Below are 17974 nucleotides of genomic sequence, written 5' to 3'. Positions count from 1 at the left end.
GGCTTATAGTAGGGATGAAGTCCGCACTAGAAAGAGACGACAATAACTAAAATAACTTTCCTCTCTTTCTAATGGGGCTGTTGGGGAAACATTCTCCTACGACTAGGGATAAATTGATACAAGTAAATACGAGTACATTACTCGATACTTTTGTTTCGATACCGAGTACTTTTGGTATCGATACCTGCGGTTGCAATACCAAGTAGGTATCGAACAAAGGTACTCGTATCGAATGGAGTGAGTATTGACCACGGTCGTACATGCAGGTCTGGAAACTCCCGTGATGTGGGTGACCCATTATTAATGATCCCGATGAACTGTGTAGTACAGTACCTACGCATTCGTTTCCCGCACTAGTCGGGGGTGTAGAGGACCAGAATTCCAGGAATATTGCAATATCTCATTGAATATGATCGTAGCGATGGGAGCATGATATCATTTTAGATGCCGAGGGCGCAAATTGCGAGCAATTTTGTAAGATATAAATGGTTAAGAAACACTAATAATCGGCGCCAACTATTTTCCGGTATATTTCATCCAATGTATTGGTATTGCAGCCCACTGTATACCTAGTCGGTGGTGTCACTACCCACCGCAGATTCACCGTTCTCAAAATGTAGGGGTCTCTAAAATCATTATTTAGTGTCACTACTCACCGTAGATTCACCGTTCTCAAAACGTAGAGGTCGCTAAAATCATAGGCTTCTTAAAGTGTCGGTACTACAGTTTAGGTGGGTCACCAACTCCCATAAGATGGAAGGTCTATTCTTATACATATGTCTGTATTTCCACGATTACGACTGTGTCGGTAACATAGAGAGTGCACTAAAATGATAAAAAAAAATTTTTCGCATCGCCAAAAATCCTTCCCGCAATCATCATTTTTATCAAAAGATAACCCATTTTAAAAATTTTATCCAATTCGGAGCATGGGGGTTTTCGGAAGTACAGCCCAATTTTTTAAGATAAAAACTGTTACGAATACTATGTAGGCATGTATGTATGACGTCATATCTAACCTATATGCAACAACAGTATTTCAATTGCTCCTTGTTAATGAGTTGTTATTAAGATATCTAACCATTGAATATTATATAACAGATCAGGAGCAATTTTTTGGTACCATTATATTTTTGTATAAAGGCCATTTACTATCTATTTTGCAGACAACAAATTTGTGCTTTTTTATTTGCGAATATCTCATTAAATATAATAGTTGCGATGGGAGCAATGTTAAATTCCGAGAGAATAAATCAGGAGCAATTTTTTAAGATAAAAATGGTTAAGAAACATCAATATTCCACGTTAACTATTCTTCGGTGGTTTGAGACGAAACGCTTACGAAATTTGTATCCATAATTTACATATTTACATAATAGCAGAAATTCAAGACGGACGTTGTATCGCGAATTAGACAGAACTAACGAGTCCACGAGCAAATCCAAGACGAAATACTATAATGACATTTGCATTTCTATTCTGGATTTTGTTTGTATAAACTTTCATGAAAAAATGATAATAGCAATGCACATCTTCTGAACGCTTTATGTGTCACATCAAGGCGTCTTAAGAACGTCTTATGCAGGTCTTGGTTAAGACTGAAGCAAGCCTTTAAAACACGTAATTAAGACGTATTTATTGAGACTCAATTAGGTCAAAAACGCTATTTGGGCAAATTTAAGATGTTTATCGATGCCGATCAATTATAACATAAAAATCAAAGAAAGCGTTATCGAAATGAAAACAAACTTAATAAAAATCCATTTCTATTTACTATATTTATTTATTTTAAATTTTATTACAGTTGTTTCTATTTTTATTATTATTACATACCATGCATGGTAAAATACATCATCCTAACGTGTATACAGGGTGTCTCAGCTAATTTGATCACTTCGAATAATGACATAACGGTACACTTTATAAACATTTTGAGGCGCGGAACTTAAGTGGCGTCAAGGGGAACATCTTATAAGGTATGTACTTTTTTCGTGGGTGGTGACATTTCTGAGATTTCAAGGTCACCTTGATTTTTTTTAACGGAATGACCTATTTTTATACCATATATCGATAGAGTATCAAATTCTGAGTAAAAATGGGTTAACATTTGTACGTCCTAAACCTAATAGTTAACGAGATACGTACAAAGTAATTTTTAATACGTAGTTACTATCTGAAAGCTATAGGTCATAGGTACTCGAACTGATGCCCCTCAACTTTAATACAGCGATTTCAATACAGTGACTATTTTGTAAATATCCCGTTAACTATTAGATTAGGACGTATGAAGGTCAACACATTTTTATTCAGTATTTGATACTCTATCGATCTATGATGCAAAAAAAATAGGTGATTCCGTTAAATAAAATCAAAGTGACCTTGAAATCTCTGAAATGCTTCCACTCATAAAAAAGCACGTACCTTATAAAACGTGCCCTTTGATGTCATTTAAGTTTGACGCCACAAAATCTTTATAAAGTGCACCGTTAAGTCATTATTCGATGTGATCAAGTTAGCTGAGACACCCTGTATTTTACTGAGGTAATCATGGACAAACACCAACGATAAGTTTAATACTGAAACATACACAGAATAGGCGATGGCGATCATGCAACATCTGTAGTGTTAATAAACATTGTCACGTAAACACTGCGGTCTCACGGAAGTCTTTGCTAATATTGAATCTCCAACTTGATTTTACGCACAGTACAGTTTCAAGAAAGGAAATGAAATTATTCGTGAATTATTAGGTTTAGAGCTAATAAATGTTTCGCTTAAATTATTAAACGAAAATAATTAAAATCGATATTTTGGCATAAAAAATATAAGATTCCATTTAAAATAGCGAAGTTGAAAATCACCGAAACGCCTCCACCTGCAGAAAAATTACATGCACTAATGTCTATCCCCCAAACCATGAAACTTTTGTATAAAAAATATGTTTTCGTACAATGCATACTTTAGAAGTTATTTAAGGTGTGCAAGTTGCGTGGACCACCCTATATATATAACACACACACACAGACACACACCACATTTCGGTCTCGCCCACGAATACAAACGGAAGGGGCCAGTCGACGGCGTGCGGTGTTGCAGCTTTGATAGGCGGTGGGGGTAACACTATGGCTTGCGGTGTCAGATGGTGCCGGCCGCTCACTGTTCGTCGATTCGCCAAGCGATCGACATCGAGTGTTCCCGTCGATCGATACAGGATTTTTCATCACGGAGGAGCCATCGTACATACGAACAAACGAGAACAGAAGACCAGCTGATACGATCTTCCACTGCTGAGAATTAGGGAGTTCAGGGAAGATGGAAAAGGAACAGCCGGATTCCTTGGCCACCGTCGCCGTCGTCTCAGAGAAGATGCCGCAGCCTCATAGCAATTACGCGCCCAGCGAGGTTTACTCCTCCGCCGAACCACCGCCGGTAAGCATTCAGATCTCTTCGAACGAGAAACTCCCGTTAGCGCGGACTACGAGAAATCTGTGTTCTCGTGGTCCTAATCAGGCAAAGGAATGTTTTTTTTTTCTTTTCGTTTCTGAGTAAAAGAAAGAAGTTCCCTGGAAACTTTTATCGGGTCTGATGGTAGTCTTATATACCTTCGTCCACGATCGGTTTTTTAAGTTTTTGTGCGTACTATATCAAACGCAGAATCCTTGTTTCGTGAAATAATTCCAAACTTGCAAGTTAGATTCAAATGATACACCGAACTTGCTTGGACATTTATAAAAATTAGGTTTAACAGTTGTGTAATCTATAGGTACATTATATTTGCTGCCCATTTTATGGCATTATGGGACTATTCAAGTCTGGATCTTTCAAAAAATCGATTTTCTTTCGTTGCACTTTCTAAAAGTATGTCTGCAGAAGAATTTTTGTCCGACGTATTATTTGAAATAGCTGACATCATTTCTCAAGTTCTGATTAGCTGACTGGCTTCATTTTTGGTGTACATCTACATTCGGCAGATATGCCATTTTCGTGTGAACCAGAATTATCACAAAAAGATTATCCTTTTTAATTCACGAAACTCGACAAAAAAATCGAGGTAATCGATACTCAAACATCAAACTGCCGCCACTTTTTAAATTCTCGATATTTCTTTCATTCCGTTTCACACCACAGCTACGCTCATACTGATCAAGAATCTTATTTGTCTTTTCGTTTCGTACAAGCAGAATGGCCGGAATCGTGTCAACTAATAGAACAATTTTGTTAAGGGACTGTATTCAACGATTCTTAATTCAGTCGATTTTAATTTGCGTTTGACAAATATAATGAAAGTTTTAAAATATAAATAAATATGCGTGCAGAAAAGCCGATACTAAAAAGTCTTATGGTTTCTTTGCACAAGAATCTCAAAAAATCTTGAAAACTGCCACTCTAGATCACAATACCTCTTTAATACAATTAATCAATTTTTTATTTACAAAATCGTTACTCAAAATGCCTGGGAACATTTTCATGGCATTTCCGAAAGGCAAACTATCCAAAAGAACGAAGTAAAACATGACGAAAATTAATATTATAAATAGACTATCGATTTTATGCATTTATAGCATACACAATTGTATAAAATTCACTATCTATATTAAAAAGTTTAATAATCTTTAATGGGATTTTCGTGTTATCAGAAATTTATTACAATCGTGGGTAGATTAAACAAATTTGTATTTGATTCTAGTTCCTATAAAATAATGTATAAAGTTTATATTTGCATAAAGAACCGTAATCTATGCTGTAAGCATAGTTCTTCAAAATTTATCTTTATGTGCACTATTATAAAATGTAAAATACGTAAGTAAATCTGTCAAAGAAAACTACAATTGAGTAATTAAACAAAAATGGGTAATAGGAATTGATCAGATTGCCTTCCAATAATAATGTCCCATTTACTTTTGCACGTGAAAATGATTAAAATTCTGACGTTCTGTCAGAATATACAGTACTTAATCCTGCAATTTCTAGTTACTGATGTAAAAGCTACTTACGTAGAGGTTGTTTATGTAATTATGATAAGACTAACGTAGTTTCCTCCTTTACATCGAATTATACCTCGCTCCCTATATTGCTATCAGAAATCTGAACGCAGAACGTTTCATTTAGGTTTGCCGAAGAAATCGCTCCTGAATTTCATTCTAAAACGAATATGTAATGAAACTTTCGAACTCCCCCAATCGTCTGACAGTTTCCCTTGAAGCGAGCATGCGGTTGAATTTACAGTTTAAAAACGATTCGACACGGTCGGTGACTCTGGAATATAGAGTTGTTTAAGCATCGATAGCGATCGTTCAAACAATGGTATTGCGACATAGCGAAGATGAATATGTACCTCAATAATTAACCGAACTGTTCATTAAAATGTTCTTTTGGCAAAGTTTTTCCTTTAAACATCTTTATTCATTTTGCTTGTGCGAGAACGTTTTTGCCGTTAAAGTGTCACGAAGATTCGTTGTCGTGCATACAGTTTGAAACTGGTCATCTGTCAGCAAAAACAACTATCGAAGTTGTTGGTGCAAAATATCCTGAATAATTGCCGGTAATAATTATAAAATGCAAGGAACAAAGAGCAATAGGAAAATATAAATACCTAGCACTAGGAAACACTCTTAGGGTAGAGTCGGCATTACGAAATGTAAATCGTATTGTTGTTGCTTTACAGATTATAGTGTGATTTTTAATTTGTGTAAAATTTGTTTTTTTTCCCGTGTATTTCCAAATGTTTATTGCCACTTGGTGTGGTAACATTGCAAAGTTTTACTCGGGATGGAAATAATAATGACTGCGGAGGGTCACAGGTATAGGTATGGCGCTCATATCATAAAAACAGTTTTCAAGAATATAGCTATAAATTCGTAATGTCATTCCTGCAAAGTATAATATAAAATTAGAATCGAGATTGTTTTTCCATAATAAGTTTACAATACGAAAAAGTCATGAGCGCCATACAATTAAAACAGACATATGGTATTGAATCCATTAACTTATAATAATACGGATTTTCGAATTATGTTCGCAAAAACAAGTTGCGTCTTTCTTTTCGCGTTAATGTCAAGTTCCTAAGCTTAAAAATACAGATAAAATTATCCCAATGAGTTGCAGTGGTCAGAAACATTTTCTATATCACCAGAGAGCATGGGATTCGAGATATTTTTTCTTTGTTCAGCGGAAACAATAAATTTTATCCATGGTAAAATATTATTAGATTTGAATCGCTTCGAATTGCGAGCGTTGTTCGAGGCGCTTTTATAAAGAGCGCGGATATCCGTGCGACGCAGTTCCGTGAAAGTTTGTGGACAAGTTTAATTGTACAAGGCATGCTCTCACACGGTGCTTGTTTATCTGCTTGATCGATTAAAACTGGTTACTAAAAATTGAAGAATTCAGGCAGCTTGACGGGAAAAGTAACCTTATTGTATTTTACATCGTGCATTTCAGTAATTCCTCATATGTAGATTAAAGATAATGAATTTCAATCATGTTTCAACAACAGAATACTTCAAACATTTTATAAATTGAATGAACAATTTTAAAACGTCGATTTCGTAAATGTTGTTATGCGTGTTTTAAAGGTTTACCTTCCAAAAGATGTTGTTCTTTGCTAATAATTAAGTTCTATTTGTGAAAGTGTGAAATAAAATGATTTAATAATGTAGTAATAAAAATTTGTTGTGTCTTCTGTATGGGGATTTTGTAACGACAGCGAAGGTAACATGCGCTGCAAGATGAGACTGTAACTTAACGTTTAATTATGTTCAAAAATACTGTTGTGATCGGAAATCTCTAGGAGAAATGGGGTGTATTTAGTGGACGTAAATGACAGTACTGGTAATTTATATTTACCGTACAACTCCGTTGTTCGTATGCTCTTCGTATCAAATAGACACAAATGCATCGTCATCGAGAACTAGCTTCTCAAGAAGAGGCCGAGGAAATTGTTCTGCTACAAAAATAGGAAAACTCTATGGGAATTAGTTTAAGATTAATGTTTTAGAATAAACTGAACAACTGAATACAGACAACTGACATTTTTTTAATATTTAATTATACCTAATGTAATTAAAAATTTCATAAAGTATCATTCGAATTTTGATTAATTTTTATTTCAGAAGATGTGAAGTCAATTTATTTGAAGCGTGTTATTTCATTCTGTTTCCCTGATTAATCGAACTTTCATATGTTTTGAGCGTGACGCCGAGCGTCCTGAAAAATCATGCACGACGCGGTTTCATTTTCAACGTCAGCCACGCTTTTTTCATTCTTTTGTTGCATTAAAACCGGAAACTTTCTATGTACGTTTGCGAATGCGATCATTCGCCGATACTAAACAGTTCCATTGTGACCATTTAGTAGCCCTTTGATTATTCTTTCTTAAAAATTATATAAGTAGACCGTTCAAGACTTCCTCTCCCGACAAAAGAAACATTCGTCATGGCGTCAGTGTTTGCTTCAGAATAGTTACATAAAGAACTAAGAAAGATAAAAGGTCTTTGAAGTACTGAAAAATTTGTTTGGTGACCGATCGTTCAAACCGCATCTGTTAAGCGATTCTGCAGTTCAAAGTGATTCAAACATCTGATGTTATGTAAACTACGGTTTAAAAATAATATTTTATTACTAAATTTCACGATGAATCATTCCAAATTTCTACTTGGACTTGTTGTTTTAACTTATCTCATCTCTTACAATCATATTCAACATTTTTCTTTAGTTTTGAAATTATTGCCCTGGCGACAAATACTGGTTAACGAATACATTACACTGCTGATAAATTTCACCAGGCGGAATTTAAACATCGTTTTGTTTCAGTCGAACTGTCGTAAGTAGGATCGTATTATTAGACTTGAATAGGGTTTACAACTCTTCATATTACGCCTTACTGGTCAAGTCTATCACATCGTTACATCGCGACAGTGAAATTTCCTGGAAATTTCATGTTTAGTTGTTTAAGTTTTGTAGAATCTAAAAATCTCAACTTATCAATGAGTAATACAACGTTAACTATTCCAGGTAATAAAGAAAATTTTTTAATGCGTTATTATCGATAGTATTTTCAAAATTGAAAATATTTTCGATTCATTTAATGAATCAATTGTAATCAAAATTGATAATAAAAAAAAAATTGTATTTACGTAGTACCTACCTACAATCGCAGCTGGTCATATCAAACATATCGGGAAACTTTAATGCCTGGTCTGCGTATAGGCGACTGTGCATTGAAGTTGCGAATACACAAAGCGTAGATAGTAATCATTTCATAATGTGACTATCGTACCATCATTTAAATGGCAAGTAATTGAAACATGAATTTCCTGCAGTATTGTGTAACACTACATTTTTGCAATATACATACACATATCCATTATTTCAATAATAGTTTTATAAGAGTTTAGGAAATTACTCACAATCAGCAAAGTACATTCGATGTCGCAATGTGTCATGGGAAACTGTTTCATGTATTTTGTTATAAATTTCAAACTTCGTAGGACAATTTTCAATTCTTTTAGCCTCCTTTAACCAAGCATTTTGCGAAATATGTGTTTTTGAACTTTGTTTACGAACAGTATTGCGCGTTAGAAAATATTTTGGGTTCATTAGTTTGACGTCAGTCTTCACGACTATTACATCAACTCAACCAGCTCCTAGCAACCTCTCCAATTTCAATTAGTCCTCGTAGATTGTTTGATGAGAGAATGTATTTTCTAAAGGTAAATATTTCGAACAGTATTAGTAGTGACTAAACTGGCAAAGTGTAAGTAAAAGCATATTCTGAAGAAATGAATTTAAAAAATGGGAGTTTGACAGAAATATGTTTAATTATTAAAGGATTTCAAAAATATATTTCACATGTTCTTCATATGTCTTGCATATAGAGAATTTGTTTACAACTTAACTCGAGTAATTGTCAAAACTTGCTCAATGTTTATCAATTTAGACTGCGGCAGTTACAATGTGTACTGACAAGGGAAGGCACGGAAGTGTCCCCCTCCGATTTTGATAAAATTTCGTATGTCTGTTAAGCAGTCAAAAATGAGGGATACGTATTTTTTTTATTGGCTGAGACGCGACTTTAAGGGTCGAGACCCTAGAATTTATTAACTTTTACATACTTTTTTAGTCTTTATTGATAAAAAATGATCAAGACATATTTCAATTTTCAAGTTTCATAACGATTTTTACAATTTCTTCCAGGATGTTTTATTTTTTTTTTAAACAGTTTGTCGCACGAAAAAAAGTAGTAGAACAGAAAAGATGCTTCTTGTCTAGACCTAAAACTTCTATCTGACATGTTCTCTGATAATATCAATAACTTATACGATAATCGAATAAAACGACTCTGTGTGCGTTTATGTAAACATTTAAATGTTTAAGGGGCTCCCTTTTCCCTTTATCCGATCGAACTCAAACTTCATACGGATTATTTTTTTATTACTTAGACCTATTTCAGGGGACGGCGCAAAAAAAATTCGAAAGTTGAAAATAAGAGCCACCTGAGTGTGTACGTAATACTGAAACGACAGATGAGTCAGACCATGTAGAAGAGGACACGTTTAAAAATATTGTCACGCGGTACATATGTACCATATACATATAATACATGCATATATGTATGTGTATAATAATTCTTCCGTTTGCAGTGCCTGGCAACAGTGCCTGTTTACTTTTGTCTGGCAGATCGAGCAGTATAAAGCCAGTCTTGGATGGCCTACTATTTCCTCGAGGCCTCTCACCTTAGAGTCGTCCATCCACATCGAGGTCATTACGAATACGTGCAGTCTCTGTCACAAACGTTTACCCTTTTTCATTAATTTATCAATTGGCAGCAGTATTCGTAATACCGAAACGCTGCTAACCTGACTGCCTCCTTTTTTCCGATGGAGGAAAAATTTAAATTTACAGACCTGGTGTACATACATATATGATTTCTCACACATTTATTGTTGATCATCGTGAAAGAAGGCGCTTTAAATGTGAACAGATTACAGTGTGCTTATAGTGTAATACTAATTCTTGTAAATCCTCGTCAAATTGTTGCAATATTGCTTTAATTTTCGAAAAAAATAGACATTCACGTGCTGAGCCGTACAAGGAAGAGTCGGCAACGCCTTGGAATTTAGTAATTTGCCTTTAATTGGTATGCTAGGCTTTACTCGCGTGTCGATACACAATATGCACAGTGATTTTATCTTTATGGTAATTGGCACGTTGATTTGTCGTTATCCGCGCGAGTTTCTTCTTCCTGATTATTCATAAAATTACAAATGACGATAAAGTAATTGTACGAGTCACGTGGATCGGAACAGTTTTTCGGGAGCATTCTTTTTTTTCAAACATTTCTATTATATTAGTGCAATTTTATGGTGTCTTAAATTGAGAATCTTGACGTATGCCTTTCTTGTAAAGGATATAACAGGATAAGGGGGTCAAAGTGCCCTTACATCGATTTGGATCTATGTATAATATACCATTCAATATCTTATAAAACAAAAAATTACTCAACCCCCTCTCTCGATCAGGAGGTAGTACATAACAGGAAAAATTCGGATCACCGGTTTTTCGTCTATTTTCCCTATGTAATGGTACGCAAAAATTCTATAAAAAATCTGATAGATAGTGCTTACTAGGACACGTAAGTGAGAATTTTTTGTAATTTTTTGGTGGGGAGTCTGTTGTGAAAAATCAAAAACGCACAAAAATACCGAAAAAAATTTATTACCAACGAAATGATGACTTAAACCAACCCCCTCCCCTCTAATTTCACCTGGACTACAACATGTTTCATTTTGAACAAAATCCCCCACATCGAGTGCAAAAAGTGATCGATTTGGTGTGGATTGACCCATATGTGTTTACCTGTTACCGGTAAAACGACACTGAAAAACCGGATGATATTAAATTGATTAGAACATCTTGATGGGATGTAAATTAGTCGTTGACTTTAGTGTCGACCAGTATAATTAGTACCTCGATATTATCAATATCTATTTGATCGTCGTCGTCACATAATATTTATAAAGTACACGAGATCAAATACGCATTGCCAGTGGACTCAAATTTTTGCGATTCTCAAGGTCCTCCAGCAACGGCGCGAGTTCGAGGTGTGAAATAATAGTGTCAAGGTACAGTTATCGAGACTTACTTTATTGTACTTATTTCCGCCTCCCGGCTGGCAATGGAGGTGCGTATTATGTTACGCGTTTACTTTTACGTTGATTTAAATGATTTTGCACAAACAATTAGCGTCGGGTCAAAGATATGTAATGTTATCCTCGTAATTCTCATGTCTGAATCCGAAACTAACGGAAAAATTTCAACAGTTATCGCAAACAAGTTTTTCCTTTTTTTATATTAATTTTATCATGTGTGAAAATATCGCAAAACAGACTCCATGGTTTATATTTCTACCATTTACTTTAATTCCATAAGTGTTTTAACACTCTAGTATTAGATACTCTTAGTAGTAGGACTTTGGGGCTTAATGACATTTCATATTTTCATTTAAATAGTGTGCATACGAAGTTTCACTGAATTATCTGTACTTTTTAAGTCTAATGGAAAGCTTCATCGTTTTTCGAATGTATTGTTTGACTTTTGTGTTACCACATATCAATTTAAGCAAGAAACCAACGAAAAGTAACAATCACGAATATCATGGTTATTAAATTGCGGATGTTTGTGGAAAGATAGAATTTTATGGAGTAATTTCTGTATAGAAACTGAAGTGACGAGTTTTCGCTGAGTCTGTCAGGCATTGTATCAGGTTTTAGATTAAATGAAACCAGCATGAAACCTCTTGCTACAATAAATTTTAATGAATCGTGTAGGTATGTTTCAATTGCATAATATCTGCAATCTAGTTATTGCATTATGTAAGCATACTTCAACTTTCTGCTAGTTTGTCGATGCCTTTCACATGAAAATTCTGCATTCTGTCATTAAAACATAAATAAGAAACAATGGAACGTTCCGACCAATCTAATTAAATAATATTGGCAAATATAAACTGTAAATACTGGACGGACCCCCATGAAAGAACGTGGAATTAATGTTATTGGATCAGTGCAAAAGTTTTGGTGGATTTTGTTCTGAAACAGTAGACTAATGATAAATTTAATTATAATTTATTAATAATTTGATGAAGTATATAATGTTGACAACATATGAATTTTCAATAGAAAATATTTTTCTAATAAACACATTTTTTTGGAATATTACTATTCACTGAATTTATTTAATTCCCTTATGTTGGTAAATTTACAGCTTACTACAGAGTGGGATTGACATAACAGTTTTTCTAAACAGATCACAATGTTATCTGTGGTGTTCCTAACGTTCATACCATTCATTTCTTAATTTTTTTTTAGTAGTTCAACTCCGATTGTACCTTAAACGATGAAACACACAGAATCGCGTCAGTTTCTATGATACATTGACATCGACATATAATATGTTATCAATATTATCATTTATCATATAACTGTTTATTGTTTCCACAAAACCGTGACGATCTTATCATCTACAGAAAATCCATCGATACTTTTGCACGATATTTACTAATTCAGTGGAACAAGTGGAAGAATAGGTATAATACAAGAATACTAGTATTACAATACTAAAATACCAGTATTATTTTATATTTCTATATTACCGCTATTGAAAGATTTTGCACGTTTTGAATATACCATAAATGGTTGTGTATTCATCTGCGCGTAAAGAGACGCGTACACAGGGAATCGGTAAGGTTCTCTAATTGCATTTTTCACTTTTTCCCGCAATTAGCTTCATTCCGCGAAGTGGGAATACTGCGATTCTATGCGAAAGGAGAGCGTGAAACGACAAATGACCTCGACTCGGATGGATAGCCAGCATGAAGTTCTACACATTTATGTGATTGCATTCTGGGTGCACACTCTGCATCGACTACATTATCCCGTAATGATTTTTGCACCTGATTCATTGTTACATTCATCCACTGTATGTGTGGGTGTGCATCATTATATAGCATCTATATAATATGAAATTACGCCTTCGCAATTCAATCTATAGGGTAGTCTGTAAAATGTGAACGTAATTGTAATGGTTTAGTTTTAGTTAATGTATAAAAGCGTATATCAAAACCCATTTTATATATATATGTATATATATATATACTACGCTTCAAATTTCTTCAGACGTTATTAATATGATAACAAATAGCACGCCATCAAAGTAGACCTTAATAGGAATTGCTGAACTATTAAAAACATCTAGAATTTCAAAATGCAGCCATATGAAATGAATGTCTAATTCTTATTTCGCGTCCGTCTTATTTCTAAGCCATCGCATATTATTAAAGATTTCTGCATAGAGAGATCAATTAAAATAATTTGAAATATGTACCTACTTTTAAAATCATCAGTTTGATACCGAATTTGGTGTTTATACTGTAGCTTACGTAGGAAACCAATTTATAATCCACTCTTGGTGTACAACATTATCTAATATCATATACGTACAATACAGAAGTATAAAAAAGCAGTGTTACACAAAAATATTCCATAAAAATTCTTGTATTGTTTCACTAGATCAACATAAACTAAATGCTACTGAATTTATTGTTAGATTAATTTCCTTCAGTTAAATTAGAAATCATCTTGACGGCATTAAATTTCATAATCTAATTTTTTTCAATCTTAATGGAATACTTTATTTTAAACCCTTTATTCTCATATACATATATTCAAAACAAAGCAAAGAAAGGCTTGGTATTGCGAGGGTTAGTGTAGAAATACATTCTGGCAGATGGAAATATATATGGATGGAGAATAACACTGACAATAAGGAACGTATAGGGGAATGAAAGGCAAATCTACCGGTCGTAAGCAGGAATCCATTAAAGAACCTTGATGTAAATGTAGTTTTTATGCTACCTATTTATTTCTACGTAGTGAGATCATCGCGGAAGTCTGATTTAACCGTTCCTTTCTTCGCTGCGACCAACGATCGCGGCTGCCGATAAAATCATAAAACGCACTTTTGATTGAGATAAAATGGGAACGACAAGAATACTGAAGGAACACATCGGTTAATTATGTAGTTATTTAGCTCACTGTTCCTAGATGTACGAAATAAAAGTATTCTGCATTGAAACAATCCATACTTTTACCTACTGTGTCCATACTTCGTTTTAATGCAACTTGTTATTAAAGTTATAAGGGGGAGTGGGGAAATTACAAACGCGGTATAATTGCGAATACCAAAATTACAAATGCGAAAGTTAACACGCACGCCGATCAAAGTAAAAACTTGATGGTTGTCATGGTACACCACACTAACGGTTTTAAAAAATCGAATTTTAAAAATTTTCTTCAAATTTACAGAGGTGAATGGAATATTTTGTCAAAATGATTCTGCAAAATTCAAACTCCTGGCGATGTTACAGGGATAGCTCGGGGACGGGACGTATCATGCAGAAAGGCCTCGCGGACCGAATGAAACGGAGATATTATTGTACTTCAAGGCAATTTTCTGTTTCTCACAAGAAAAGATCTGATAGCTCCATGAATCGATGTTTTAGCAAAAGAGGTGTCGGACTTTGCAAATAACTCTGTCGTTTTGTAACATTTTCATTTTAATTGAAGAATAAAGCTGGAAACAACATTTATATCCTCTAAAAACATGAAACTTTTCATTTAATAATTTACCTATGAAACAAATTCCCAAACTTTATCTAGTTTTAGACGCCTCAGGGTGGTATACTCTCTTTATGTACCTATCTTTGATATTTGTTACATGGAAAAAGTGATTTCAATGGACTGTTTTTTGAAATCAAATTTAATGTGATTTCTAGGCGTATATGAGGCCGAAAAGTACGGCAGTACAAATCGCAAGGATCGCGGCTGTCACTTTGGTGACGATGTCCGTCGTCCTTGGAAGCTTCATCCTAGCCTCCTCCTGGGTCCAAGCTCGCGCGTCTTGTACTCCCGAATCGATTGCCGCGATGCAAGCAGAACTGCAGCTTCAACAACAACAGCAACAACCTTCTGTTACTTATCAACAAGGTGAATTCTTAAAGCATTTGCAACCAGAAGCACTCATTCAGGTAAGTACATAATATTTATGAGAAATTTTTTCATTTTATATATATATATATATATACGAACTAGAACATAATTTTTAAATGTGTTAGAGTAACATTTAATATCCTGATTTTATTTTCGTTTATAAGTAAAAAATATACGTATTATATCAGTCATACATGTATCAGTTTAAAATGGCTTCTCCTATACGCAATATTGTACATAAAAGGACTGTAATGCCGCCATAAACGATGTTTTAAGACGTTTCACTTGCTTGTCGCGATACCAGCTTTCGAGATTTCTAAAGTTTCACCTCAAATTCAACCAATTGTAAAAGACTCGCCGGCGAAACTATTGTCAATCGATCGCCTCTCGAAGATTATTTCCAGTCGAATCGGGCTCCTTGACTTTATAGTTGAAAGTGAGGAACAGAAACGCTGTGGTAAGGGCGCTAATATGATTAACGCTAACATGCTGAAGGAAGAAACCAATTCTCTCTGTGCAGTCGAAAAGGTTGAAAATCGTTAAAGCTCTGAGTGTAAAACGTCCGTAAGTAGTTGGTTACATAATCGACGATTCTCAAAATCATGAACAATCCTGTAAACATTCATAATTGTTCATTCGATTCATTTCCTTTACAAGGCAGAATGCTTTTTCTTAGCAACGGTGTCCAGATAATGTACCAGTATCTAGTAGCTTTGTAATTTATTAAACCATCATTAGAAAATTATCAGATAGATTTAGTATTTCTTCTCTTATGTATACAGAATCGATATTTTGCTTAAGCAAGCGCACCATTGGAAGTAAACAGAACAGAGGCGCAAGTAAAAAGTACATTTAGAAATGGAAGTGAAAGCTAAACAAGAAAGTAGGATATCTTTTCCTGTGCTACGGAAAGAAATTCAGAAACAGCTGTTCGACGTGGTTCAGAATTAAATAAATCTTCTGATAATTCGTATTGTTTGTAATTTCGAAAATTAAATAGAAACGATATTACAAATGTATCTGAATCGATTTGACTATGAATTTTAATGGTAGCCTCGAAACATACAGTTTATAATGAGATAGTAATAAGGAATCCTTTCTCACGCCTCTTAATGGATCTTTGTGGCACACATTTAAATATTCTCCTCAATGTTATCAGCAGTACATAACGAACTACTTACTGAAGATTAACCATAATTTATCGTGAATTTGTTCATTCATAAAGCCGGAAAGCTAGATTCGGAGTGCTGAAGTTGCTTTATCGACAATTCGACTTTACACGATTCGGCTGTTATCGAAAAAAACAAAGTTGATTATGGTAGATACATATTTAGGAATATCATTGCACAATTTCTATTTTGACTCGTCGTCAGTAAATATGTCTTACCATTGTGTTACAAACAAACATTAAAACTTATATCTTTTTACATGACATTTAATTACTTGCGCATATTTCACCTAATACCTTATACTGATAATAAAAAAAAGATGCGCGAGCAGAACTGTGTACTTTCCTTGGAATCCAAATCATTGAAGCAAAAAAGAAAATACATTCACTGCTGGCATCGTTCAGAAGAGAATTGCAAAAACTCCGTCAAACAGCGTCAGGAATGGATCCTATTCGGGTTATTCCATGCCAAAACGATCACTTTTTTCTCTTGATATCTGGGATTCTGTTCAAAATAGGATACGATATAGTTCACGTGGAATTAAGGGGTGAGTCAGTCTAAAAAATACAGGCCTTTCAATTTTACGATTTTTGCCCATTTTCGTGAAAATGGATTGTACTTGTGAATTTATAACTGAGAAACTATTTATCGTATTCGGCTGATTCTTCTTTTGTTTTAATCGAGGAGGGTCAGCCTTTTTGAAAACAATTTGGTAAATATTTAGAATAGGGGAGGCAACTCCAATGACCTTGACCTTGACGTATGTTGTCAAAGTGACCCTTCTCACTGATCTTGAGAAAGATTTTGCCGTCATTCTTCATTTGTTAAAAACCTATTAACAAATAAATTTCGCAATATAAAGGTGTATGTTCAATTTCATAATTTAAATTTTACCTAGTAAAAACACTATATTATTAGAATATCTGCTTCTTTAAGTAATTGCGTAGGCGGGGATAAAATTGTTAATTATATGGGAAACGTTTATGAAATGCGTAAGCGCAGCTGCACCCCCACCCCGAGAAAAAATCTAGCTCTAACCTAATCCAAATCTCATCTCAATTGTGATACTATAACGATTTTGGTATAGCTTCATTGACGTAATACCGGTATCAAAATCATATCGGTTTAAAGTCCCTGATTTAGATACATTTGCGGTGGAAAGGGAAATTAGTTTATTCCTAGTAATTATTTAAAGTGACGCTGAAAGATACATAAAACCTGATAAATCAGTGATAAACAATTGTTATTTTTCAATTCGCACGTACAATCTTGAATACTTTAACTTTACCGAGTATCCTAAACAAGTAAGTAATTTCACTGAATTAAAAAGTCCTATCTTTATATGTGTCTCAAAGGAGCATTACCGAATGTTATTTAAAGAATACCTGTTTATTATCTTAAATATAATAGATTGTTCGAGATTTGAAGTTACAGTTGATGGGAACAAAATATTTACAACTATGTATGTATAAGAAGAAAGTTTTCGTCAGGTTTTTCACGCTCGTCTATGAAAATCGGTTCGTGTTAATGAGTATATTAGACAAGAAAAGTTAGACATTTAGAAAGCGAGGAATTATTCACGATCGAGACAGCGCATTCTTGTGCAGCTTTTTAAACAGAGAAACGCAAAAACTCGAATTAGGCACGCAAATTCTAGCTTACTGGAGCTTATGTTGCTTTGTTTGTAGTAATATCAAATACTTACTACAGTGTATAATTAAGCAATTGACACTTATTTGTACGTTACATTTGTCACAA

At 34.3% G+C, this 17974-nt stretch overlaps 1 protein-coding gene across 1 annotated transcript in view; it reads left to right on the top strand.

The window, feature by feature from the left end:
- The first annotated feature begins 3170 nt into the window (after positions 1-3170).
- Positions 3171-17974, top strand: part of LOC107191264 (putative uncharacterized protein DDB_G0271606) — a 28666-nt gene continuing 13862 nt past the window's right edge. The window contains exons 1-2 of the mRNA XM_015580254.1: positions 3171-3429; positions 14834-15085. Coding sequence (XP_015435740.1) covers positions 3313-3429; positions 14834-15085 — 369 coding nt within the window. The 5' untranslated portion in view covers positions 3171-3312. The remainder of the gene's footprint in view (positions 3430-14833; positions 15086-17974) is intronic.

Source organism: Dufourea novaeangliae, unplaced genomic scaffold (assembly GCF_001272555.1).
Source record: "Dufourea novaeangliae isolate 0120121106 unplaced genomic scaffold, ASM127255v1 scaffold262, whole genome shotgun sequence".
In the NCBI taxonomy this organism is placed as follows: domain Eukaryota; kingdom Metazoa; phylum Arthropoda; class Insecta; order Hymenoptera; family Halictidae; genus Dufourea; species Dufourea novaeangliae.
The sequence above is the reverse complement of the archived record's forward strand: the minus strand, read 5'-3'. Positions and strand labels throughout refer to the sequence as shown.